We start from the raw sequence: 12,352 nt of genomic DNA on the forward strand, positions 1-12,352 counted from the left end.
TATGCTTTTTGGACCACTGGATCCCAACAACAACACATTTATGTTATATCTTTGGGACCATCCAACCAACACACAAATACCCATTACTAATTAGCCCTATATTTGCAGCTGGTAACACCCAAAACTGAGTGCTACAGTTTTTCAGTCTTCAGTTGAGACTGATGAATGAGAGAGAGACAGATTTTTAAAAAGAGTCAGACAGACCAAAGAAAAACACAGCATACAGTATGCAGACATCAAAGCCCCATCAAGAAGTCTTACATCAAGAACATGTAATGGCGTTTTTCTGTGTGTGTGTGACCTAACGTGACACAAACACACACACAGAGCGTCGAAGGTGTGTTATTGTTGCCACAGCCAGAAGACAAATTTTGTTTCAAATGAAGCTGGAGGCAGCAAAAAAAAAACAGAGCTGACTAAACTATTAAAAAATCACGGGTTTGTTCAGGACACCCACCTCTGTCGCTTTCACGTCATGTCTTTTGGTATCGCCTCAGCTCGCTTGGAACCTCGACTGAGGTGGTACTAAAAAAGTACCTGTTGGCAGTTACCAGGTACTTTTTTTCGTAATGGAAAACCAAAAAAGGCGAGTAGTGTCGAGGCGAGTCGAGCAGGTACCATGTAATGGAAAAGCAGCATAAGTGTAGGGCAGCTCTCTCTGAAGTAGAACATCTCTGTAGTGATTTGTCACTGCTTCACTAATCCAGTGCACCATAATCTGAATGCCTCCAGTCGCCCAACTCATCAAAAGCACACACACAGTTATTTAGCACATTAAAATGATTATTTAGGGGTGCCCGGATAGCTCAGTCGGTAGAGCGGGCGCCCATATATAGAGGTTTACTCCTAGACGCAGCAGGTTTGACTCCAATCTGTGGCCCTTTGCTGCATGTCATTCAGCCCCCAGCAAGCTGTCAGCTTGATAACCATATATTTCAGCCAAATAGAAGCAATTCAAGTAATGGTATGTGGATAAATAACCAAACTGATCACTATCAGTAACAACCAGTGGTGAAACATATCAAATCGACTGTTAAATATATATATGTGTATTCCCACAGAATTAGAGTTTATTTCTGGTGATGGCTATTTTTAGAAAGAAAAAAAAAAAAAACACTCTCTTTTCATTGCCAGTCTAAACTTTCTTTTCAGTCTCAAATTTAATTTCTGTTATTGTTGAGGGTTTTAAAGGGAGGGGGCAAGTAGAGTGTGATTTACAATCTGGAGAAAACATCGGTCTCCTGGACGCACAGCTCGCTCCGAAGCCTGGCAGCACCACACAGGCAGCATATAATAATGTCTTCCATGAGTTCACCTGCAACCCCCAGACTGCCGCCACATATAAATCAATGCATGGGAAACACTGGATATATACGTAAACAGTATGCACAGTATAACTCATTGAACACAGTCAAACAGAGAAAGTAACTACTGCAACTTGCGACTGAAAAATAAAGCAAAGTACTGCAGAAATAAACAAAGAAAAGGCAAAAAAACAATGCATTGTATTTTTGTCATGCATTCTGTTTCTTTGGTTTCATGTTTAAATCCACCCAGCAAAATTGCAAGAGTTAAAAATGTGCTCCACATCAATTCAATAAAATTTTATTTATAGTATCAAATCATAACAGGAGTTATCTCGAGACACTTTACAGATAGAGTAGGTCTAGACCACACTCTATAAATTCCAAAACCCCAACAATTACAGTAATAATTTGGTTAGAAAATGTATCATGGAGCTTACAACAGTTAAGTGAAAGTATTGAATGAACTATGTTAGGTCTGAAGGGATGGCTCTGTTGATATGACAGTTTTCCTGTAATGTTCTTTTCATCATGGAGAGGTTGCATCAGAAGTGGTCTTTTTTCCTAAAAGATTTTTAATGAAGATCCAAGGCCAATCTGATAAGCAGCTTAAACACTAGCACTGACTGAAAGTGTAATCAAGCTCCTTGGCTTAGGGGGCTACTTTACCACCTTTATTAAACAATGATGGCAAGCCGACACGTACCCTGTTTTTTTACAGAGCAAAGATGATGTTCTTGTTTCCTCAACTCATTCTCCAAAGCTCATTACTCAGGATCTGATCAAGCAAGCGATGATGGTAATTCAACTGCTGCTCAGGTGCAGAAAAGACACTCTGTTCTTTAACCAGTGAATGATTAATTAATTGCCGAGGAAACCGCATGGTAATTGATGAGGCAGTGAAAGCTCTGCTCAGTGTAGTCTGAAAATGAACATCAGAATGAATCGTGATTTGTTGTTGTGGGTATTGAAGATATCATCAGACAATAATCTAGTATAGAACTTTATCCATATGGGGAAACTAGTTGCGGTGTAGTAGCTTTGAGGCATATTAGAAGAAGATTTACATTTTACGGGGGGAATGAGAGCAGTGGCCAGGCAACCAGTGGAAACTTCAGAAAGTTACTGGTCCCGATATAGCGTGTTTATTAGTGAGCTATTAAAGGTGCTGCTAGGCAGATTTTGTTACCGACAGAGCCAGCTAGCCGTTTCCCCCTGTTTAATTCCCTGTCTTTATGATAAGCTAAGTGCTAGCACATGAGTATCAAAATACTTGTCACGGTGTGGGGATGCCATATCCTAAAACTTCCTCAATATCTGTATACTCTGTGCATACAGGTGCTTACAGGAGACCTATTATATACCATTTCAGGTTCATACTTGTATTTTGTGTTTCTTTTTTTTATTTTTGTCATACTGCCCATGGCTGCTGCACCTGTTTCCGAATCTCCGGAGTCTCCGGAGTCTCCAAGACCAAAAATCACTAACAAAGGCTTCTAAACTAAATACTCACAACCGGTAGTTCCAGCAGGAATGTGACCCGAAAGTTGGAAGAAATTAGGCAGCCAACAAATACAGCTTTCCCTGACTTAACATGTAGCTACATGTGGCAGAGTATGTAATATAGACACTGCAGTAACATGCCTGCCTGGAGCAGATGACCATATATTGAAAACTGGCTCGGTAAGACATCATTCTGAGCCGAGAGGTGGAAAACTGTTGAAAACAGAGTGTTCAGAACAGTGGGAAATCTTAGGTTTTGGCTCACAGAGATTTCTTTAAAAATACTTTTACCTCATTATTTGAAGCTTTGTCCACGTTTAACATGATCATCCGACATTGTAACATTATAGATATGACAGAAAATACAGAAAAGCATAATAGGTCTCCTTTAAGAGAATCATCAATCCACAAAACAATTCAAAAGGCCAAAACAAAATCATGCTGATTTAGGCAGACGCAGACTTTCTCTCCCTGGCTCATCCTTTGACGTCTAGCAGATCATCTTAGTGAGCACGCTACTCTCCATCTGGTGCGTGTGAGCCAGGTCACAGCCTGGCTGAGCTACGAGCTCCTCGGGGAACAACGCAGGAACAGGCTTCTCGTTAGTCAGAGCACAGACTCTCCACTCTGGGGACGTAAACAAGATCTTGGGTCTGGGCCTGGACGTGCTGTGGGGCATCTCAGTATGCAGGGACACAAACAAACATATGGAAACCCCCAGAGATTGACCTTTCACTGACTGGCTGATGTCACCTTAATCAAGACGAGCATCTGTACCTCATGCTGCAAGAGAACATAAGCAGCTTCCATGGAAGGTATACGTATTAGCAGTGCAAGCACTAAAACTTCATGCAAGAATACGCAGATTATTAAAGGTCCCATGACATGGTGCTCTTTGGATGCTTTTATATAGACTTTACTGGTCCCCTAATACTGTATCTGAAGTCTCTTTCCTGAAATTCAGCCTTGGTGCAGAATTACAGCCACTAGAGCCAGTCCCTCAATGAGCAGCCAAATTCTCTGGGCGGGCAAAACAGAGAAAGGGGAGGTAACCTTCCTCCTTATGACCTCATAGATTCCAGATCGGCCCATCTGAGCTTTCATTTTCTCAAAGACAGAGCAGGATACCCAGGTTTACACCTATCGCCATTTCTAGCCACTGGGGGACCATAGACAGGCTGGCGAAACGCATAGTAATGTTAAAAAACCTCATAAAGTGAGATTTCCATGCCATGGGACCTTTAAGAGATAAAGCCTTATTCCTCTATGTCTAGCCATTGTTTGCTGAAGGCAATATCTAATGAGATTTTCTTTAAGGTTTCACACATTTTCCATAATTTGTTGGTTCTAAAATAAGAAAGACATCCAACACAACTAGTGATGGATGTGACAATCAAGTACATGTAGGGACATGTTTTGATGGACCGATGGCTGGCTAGACTTTTGTAATCTTCCTGTGACTACAACATGACTGACATGATCACAAAGGATGTCAGCATTTGGGTTTGTTTATATCCTGTGTTTACATTGTGACAGATCATACTCTGGCCTCTCACATCCTGTTAAAGACATGGAAATGTTTCCTGATCAATGGTAGGTTTTCTGAATGTGCACACTGATATGAAAACACTTAACTCGGGCAAAATATAACTGTACAGTTACAGTAACAGAGACAATTTGATAATTTTCATTTGAACTGTGATAGATAATGTAGCTCCAGGAACACACAAAACCTGCCCTAAATCATTGGAACTTTTATTAGTCAAATGAATGGTTTGCTATGCAGTCAGTGCATCTCTAGAAAGCAACAACCATTTACACGTAAACACACTGATGCACACACGGCTGAAATAGACACAATTACAGGAGAAACCTCAACACCAATTATGATATCTACATTTTAACAACACTAAAGTGATTGTAACAATTAAATATCCCCATTAAACTGTGTCATATGCCTGTTTAACAAATAACATTCATATTTAGTATGAATGTAACATTGTAGAGTTATTCTTTGAGGTGGCAATATAAATCTCACAAACTACTAAGAAACAGAATACTCAGATCATTGACTATTATCTGCATGACAGAAGAGAGCACTGCAGCTATTTTAGATATATGTCTTTTGCAGTAGCCAACTGAATTGCACTTATAGATCTTCATGACGTCTCCAATTTGTTTTGCCAGCCATGCTTCAACTTGATCACCTCCTGAGAATACTGTTGAAGATTATTGGTGATCTGTAGTCATGTCCTTGTGCAACAAAGCTGTCAACTTCACTAACAGACTCTTATTTATCTGAAGAGGAGCCTGCTTCTCTCATGCTGCAAATCTATTCAAGGAGATTCTGATCTGTTACTCTTATCATGTGTTTATTCAGCAATGCATACAATAATAACCAGGACACCAAAGCACTAAATAAACCCAGAAACCCTCATGCATGCTTTCATTACCTCCCGTTTGGACTACTGCAATGGAATCCTGTCTGGGGTCCCCAGCAAAACCCTAGACAGGCTCCAGTATGTCCAAAACTCTGCCTCCTGGGTCCTCACTCACACCAAGACGTGGCAGCACATCATCCCAACCGTTATCCACCTTCACTGGCTCCCAATTAAGTCCTGCATCAAATATAAAATCCATCCTGGCCCCACTGTACCTCTCCAACCTCCTCCATCCATACACCCCACCCCGAAACCTGCGGTCCTCAGACGCTGGCCTGCTCTCCATTCCCCAAACCAGACTATGTACCTTTGGAGACAGAGCCTTTAGTGTTGCAGCCCCATCCCTCTGGAACACACTTCCTGCTGATATTCGAAATGCTACATCCCTGGACATTTAAAAAAAAATTCCTGAAACACCACTTTTTCACCACAGTCTACAACCTTCCTTAGTATAACCACTGTAATTCTGTAAAGTGTCCTTGGGTTTCATGAAAGGCGCTATATAAATAAAAGTCATTATTATTATTATTAAATGAATCATTGCTCACCATGAATCGGGTATACTGACTCTGTGAGATGATGCGTTTAATCATGCCTCCATTTTCCCAGGAACACATACCAGTACAATACGTAATTTGCACCAATCCAGATGACAGCATTACTGAAAGATATTGACCACTTTGAAATGTAATTGGTTTCTGCTGGGTTAAAATTAGGAAAGAGCAAAAAACATGTTTCCTTATACTCTATGTTTGCATTTTAAAATCATCATCCGCTGTTTTAGAAGGAGAGAGATCCACTCACAATTAGTTTTGTCATTTCCACTTGTGTAAAGAGTTTTTTTTATTTCAAACACACACAGGTAAGACTTTTACGCATACTTGCACAAAACAGTATAGTATACGTGTATAATGAATATGTTAAAGAAAGATTATTTAGCTGGTGATACTAACAATCACTAAAACAGATGTACAGATTATATGCTACCCATTTCACACATACACACACACACACACACACACACACACACACACACACACACACATACTGTTGATGACTCTATAATGTAAGTGTATTTTTGTGTACGGATGTGTACTTGCAAAAATGAATAGATTACAAATGTTCATTTGTCAAGTCAATGGATTAAGTTGGATCCCATTATTACCATTACGACAACAGATGTGATAGCCTTTAGCTGGCCACAGAGGACAACAGTGTCTTCCATCACCACTGGAGCGAAGAAAAGAAGAAGAGCCAATCAGCCATAGGACACAATGTGATAAAGCAGCATCCTGGTAATTATAAACATGAAACATAGAGCAAGATAAGGATCAATAGACTTCAGGAGAGGCTGTTCAAGTCAGCGCTCTGATTAAAAGTACAGATTTCATCCTCACTCAACCTAAGAACACAACAATGGGCTTAGCTCGACTGCAGAGAAGGATTGTGTCTTCACAAGCTCAAGACACAACTTAATGGTAGTGACTCTATGAATCACTGTGGTAACACACTTATTTAGAAGAGTCACTGACTCCCTTTAAGTGGCAGCTCATGTCACATCATGAACTGGATTCAATGGTGCGTAAAACCTTTATGACACAATTAATCTCATAAAACACTTCAGCTGAAACTTCTGTTGTTTAGGGTCAGACATAACATTATAGAAAGGTAACACTAGAGCAGATTAAAAAAAAGACACCGGAGTGTGGCACCAAGCAAAAACCAAATAAATACAGTCACAACTGAGCTGAACACTGAATGTTTAAGAAATACTGTATCTTATTTGGATCCTAAAATGTCAAAACACAGCAGCATTACTTGATCATGAGGCTGTTTCTGTGTCACTGTGACCTGAGGGCGACTTCAGCCTGCAAATGCTTCTTTCCCTAATCCTTACGCATAACACAAATACTGTGTGTGGATGTGTCTCACTCTCTACAGATAAAACGTGATCAATATGAAAAACCAAATGTGCATTAAATCTGCATTTTAGTCATTTAGCTCTGAGACAGAGAACTAGAATGCATGCATTAAAAAAATGACAAGCAACCTAAAATAAGCAGGACAAAGGTAACAGCACATGAGTCCTCATAACATGCGACCTTGCAATTATTAAATACAGTGGTGTTTGGAGAAGAAACAATACAGCTGTGAACACAGGTAAAAAGCATTTTGTGTCAACACACATTACTTTGAACAACAAAGCATGCAATCACAATCCAAACACTCAAAGTGAAATAGATGCACGATGTGTCCTTGACTACCAATAACAACACACTTCCCTCTTGTGCTGCTACTGTACACGATCTCTCTTGAATAGCACGGCTTCTCTTGAACGCAAAACAGTAGGCTTAAAGATAGACAACAGCAGCTCCACCCGGCGGTGGTAGCTCAATATGTCCTTTGGTGCAAAAATGACAATCGCATCACAACTTCCTTTAAATCCGTTAAATCAAACAAACACGTGCTGACCTGGCAACTCTGTGGCAGTCAGCCACGAACTGGAAGAGTAGACAATCAGCAGAAATCATCACGAAAACAAAGAAAAAAACTTCACCTACCTCCTCCACTGTGAGAGGCATGCAGATGCGGTACTCCTTCATCAACATAGTCCTTGCACAACGGTGATGGCTACACAGAGGAAGATGTAGGCTGTCGAGATCGGTCTTGTGGGAGATCCTGCAAGTCAGTTATTTAATTGAAATCATTTGTCCAATGAAAACGAAGTCACTGAGCTCCACAGATTCACTAAATCCAGACCTCACTTCTGCATCAGCAGCACCTCCTGCAACGGTGCCTACGGGAGTCTCTACACAACAATAAATAAATAACTCTGCCGTAAAATCAGCAGTTGCCAGTTTTATAAACGACTCCAACAGCATCGATTATGTTACTGGATAACGTCGGCAGTGTGGAAAGTGTTCAGAAATCACACCAAACTCCAAAACAACTCGCTTCCAACAACAACCGCAGTTTTAACTGGCTTCTGTAGCCGCTCGCGTCCCGGGAAAAAAAAAAAAAAAAAGATTGAGGCTGTCGTCGTTCTAAAGGTCTTCAGACACAAACACTCCTCGTCTTACCGTGTTTAGTCGAAAGCAGTTCCCCACACGTACCAGCGCGTCTCTTGCTTCTTTTGAGTTTTCCTGACAGCTCCGTCCAGGGATGCGCAGCCGTGTGGAGGTAGCTGCGTCAAGTGAGCGAGAGAGAGACAGCATTATGGACCGGAAATGCGGGGATTTCACTTTAAAAGCGTCACTATAAAAAACGGAGCAACCACTGATCTACTGTAGGCCTAGATAGCCTACTAAATCCAAGAAATTGTAAAAGTGTATTTCATGTTTTTTTTAGCAGCTATTTAATATTGGCGTTTGCGTCAAACATTCAATAGCCTAAATCTTATTTTTATAAGCTACTTTAGGCCTACAGATAAGTGAACCGGATTTTAACCATATGGATATTGTATTTGTGTCTCATAAAACCAAACAAAAAAGTAAGCTGATGAAATGGGGAAAGTTACAATGTGCAACATTGTATATGTTATGTTTCATACAGTAATTAGGTCTGTACATCTAAATGATTTGTGATTGTTTCTTTCTTTTTTGTTTTAACAGAACCTCTTTATTTGGCATATATGAGAACCACATAAGGTTTGTATGAAACACATAACATAAGGTCTGTAATAATACATATAACACTGAGGGTAGTCTCATTAGGTCTTGGTTCTGACCATAGACTGTACAGTCTCTGGTTCTGACCTGTCCTAGTTGTAGAGCTGACCTTGGTTCTGAGCTGGCTATGGTGCTGATATTTAGGCTTGAGTAATAGGTTTTCAGAGAGCCTTACCCAGCTATTTAATGATTCTAAACAAAACTAAATATGCTTTTCCTCTCATATAACACTGAGGGTAGTCTCATTAGGTCTTGGTTCTGACCATAGACTGTACAGTCTCTGGTTCTGACCTGTCCTAGTTGTAGAGCTGACCTTGGTTCTGAACTGGAGCTGGCTATGGTGCTGATATTTAGCTAAGATTACAATTTGCTGCTTGAGTAATAGGTTTTCAGAGAGCCTTACCCAGCTATTTAATGATTCTAAACAAAACTAAATATGCTTTTCCCTCTCATGTCTTTAAATATATTTTGGTACCACTTTCTTATAAGTCACATTTATAAAGGGCTTATAAATTGTGACTAATGGCTTTGTTAATGGTGATGATGTGATAATGCTTTATAGATCAGTTATAATCCATTACTAAGAACAACTTTTGGGTGGCCAGGTTGTTTCACTGCTGCTGAGTCATTAATATTCATCATAAAGTTAAAAAAGAAAGAAGGTATTTTCACTCTTTAATAAGCCAACACATTTATGGCTTATTTGAAAGTTATTTTCATTACTGTAAGTCAATAAAAAAGAGAGGCAAAGATCAAATCTGCAATTAAGTCAATAATAAAGTGATGAGTTTCTCAGTCTAGCTAATAAAGCAACAGCAAAAGTTAGAAAGTTGACGGTAATTAGAAATGTTAATAACTCATTAAGAAATGTTCACAATAATTGAATGATTTGCAGCTCTTTTCCAAAGCTCAGAAGTCAAACTCTCCATAGGAAACCTGATGAATAAAAACTAGACAAGAAAGTGTCCTGATGGAGGAAAATAAACACCAGCTGCAACCCAAAAGTTGTTCATATTAATGGATTACAACTGATCTGTAAAGCATTAAAAAGCGATTTAGATTAATTGATAAAGACATTGGATGCAACTTATAAACCTTTTATAAAGAGTGCCATTATATTGCATATTGGCAGAAGTAAGTATTGGCATTACTATCCTTTTTTTTTTTACCATTGTCTAAATGTTATATTTATTTCAAAGTTTAACTATTTAGTCAGAAAACTTACTTTGTTTTATGATTTTGTACTACAGCATGTATCCCCTTTGTCCTATTACAATGTTCTTTACTCTTCTGGCAGTCATAGCTAACGTTAGTGGTTATGTTAGCAAGCTAACTAGCTAACATGTTCTCTGAATGACTCTGTTCAACCTAATTGTTGGGTCACTTACCTGGAGGTGCATGTTGTTTTCTTTATTCCTTTCAGTTTATTTTCAGATACGTATTATTATTATTATTTTTTTTAGTCTATCAGCAGAGTGATCTCGGTAGTTGCAGACAACCTTTTAGCCTAACGTTAATGTTAGACTAGTTAACGTTACCTAGCAGCCTTGGCCAATGTTGAAACTGTAACCTGTCTGCTTTATTCAAAATCCGTGACTAATAAGTGAATCTGATGAGAAAATAGATTGTGGTATTGGTAATACACACATAGCATAAATTATCAAAAGTTTATATTTTGTTTTGTTACTTCTTCAACATCATAAACGAAGCAGAAAAATATTACATGCAGTAAGTAAACAGCAGATGTCACCAGAGATCTTCATTTCAGACAAGCACTTTATATGACATAAATTGTGCTTAATTTGTAATTCCTTTTCATGTTGTAAGAAATTAGTTCTGTCATATTTCATTTGTTGACATTAGAAGGCCTTGTGGTTCTTGAATAAGTGGGTGCACAAAACAGTCAACAGTAAGTTTAGTTACTAATATGTATAATTTTTTTTTTTTACTGCAGGAAGGGTCTACAGCATGTGTATTTTTTATGTTTTCATTTTACTGAGCATTCATATAATGTTGAATTTCATTAAGGTACACAGAAGGACAGTCTTTGAGCTCCAGGTAAATGGACTTAGTAATGACATTTTAAACCCTGAAGATTTAAGCAGATAGACACAGGTCAGTGTAGGGTATGAATTACCAGTAAGAGAATACTGACACCATATTGACGATATTACATATATATGGTAATCAAATGATTAAATAGCTGTTTCACAAAAATAGATACATCTTCAAAAAGAAGACATTTTAGGACTTGTTTTCCTGAGATAAGAAACTATATGACATAATGTTTAATGTTGGTTGTTCTTTTTTCATGTCATGACAACTCAATTAAGCTGTCATGACAAGCTGAATTAAACTGTCACTCATTAGTTTAGCATTCAGAGTTGATGAAATTTACGTTTCTCTCCCTGCTGTAAGGGAAGGAAACAGACGTTTTTATGTGTCAACTCAAGAGGGTGCAATGCACTCACATGTGTTGCATATCTTAAACACATTTCTTACACTGTTGGTGTCACAGAACAAGACAGTGCAGAGGCACCACAGGCACAGTCATAGAATTAGATCTGAGCATTCACACAACCACAAATATGAAGGCCAAGATGTATGTGCCATGATTCAAACAGCAACTCCCACAATTGTTAAAAGCATCCACACACACTGAAAAACCTTTTGCACATACTGTACAGTAGCTAAGGGATCAAGTCAAAACTATGCTGAGCAGCTGAAAACAAACTGATGATGTAATAATTAATACTATTCCATTATACATTACTTAAGACTCACTTTATTACAGATAAAATGCTGTGCTTACACACACACACACACACACACACACACACACACACACACACACACACACACCCCACAGATTAATTAAAGGGATACTTCACCAGTTAGCATTAAGCTTTGTATCAGTAGAAACCCGGTAGTATTTTCAAATGACCGTGCTTCCCTCCCTCATGTTCCCTTGAGACATGATTCCTCTGTATTGTGGGTCTGGAAAAAAAGCCTCTGATGATGCAAATATTGTCATTTAGCGTCATCAGAGGCATTTTTGCCCAGAGTCTATGGACTACAGCCAGCTAGTTCCGATTGTTTTCAACCCGCCCATAGGGGGTGGGAGTGTCACTCTCTGACGCAAGAAGAGTGTCAGCCATCTTGAAGCTAAGCTAAACAGGATCTCTCTTTTCAGCAGCAAACATTTACAACAATTATGTGCATTCAAACTACCGCACGTGTACCACCGGGATACATTAGTACATCTGTATTTACATCACACCAAGCGCTAATGCTACCAATGCGTTAGCTGAGCTTTACGGAGCCTATAATGTGTGTACACTAAATGTAGCCTTTTTTGTATGCCGTTTTTATATATTTGAAATGTGTAACACCACTTGAGCCACGGTGAAACGTTGTTTCATGTATATGGTTGAAA

The 12,352-nt window shown here is 39.0% G+C and overlaps 1 protein-coding gene across 1 annotated transcript in view; it reads right to left on the reverse strand.

Moving 5' to 3' along the window:
* pitpnc1a (phosphatidylinositol transfer protein cytoplasmic 1a) overlaps nt 1–10,331 on the reverse strand; it is a 49,998-nt gene extending 39,667 nt beyond the window's left edge. Inside the window, exons 1-3 of the mRNA XM_028600145.1 lie at nt 10,305–10,331; nt 8,329–8,432; nt 7,810–7,927 (exon numbers count right to left, since the gene is read on the reverse strand). Of these exons, the coding sequence (XP_028455946.1) occupies nt 7,810–7,857 (48 nt within the window). The 5' untranslated portion in view covers nt 7,858–7,927; nt 8,329–8,432; nt 10,305–10,331. The remainder of the gene's footprint in view (nt 1–7,809; nt 7,928–8,328; nt 8,433–10,304) is intronic.
* Between the last annotated feature and the right edge of the window lie 2,021 nt (nt 10,332–12,352).

The sequence above is a fragment of the Perca flavescens genome, chromosome 15 (genome assembly GCF_004354835.1).
Source record: "Perca flavescens isolate YP-PL-M2 chromosome 15, PFLA_1.0, whole genome shotgun sequence".
NCBI lineage: Eukaryota > Metazoa > Chordata > Actinopteri > Perciformes > Percidae > Perca > Perca flavescens.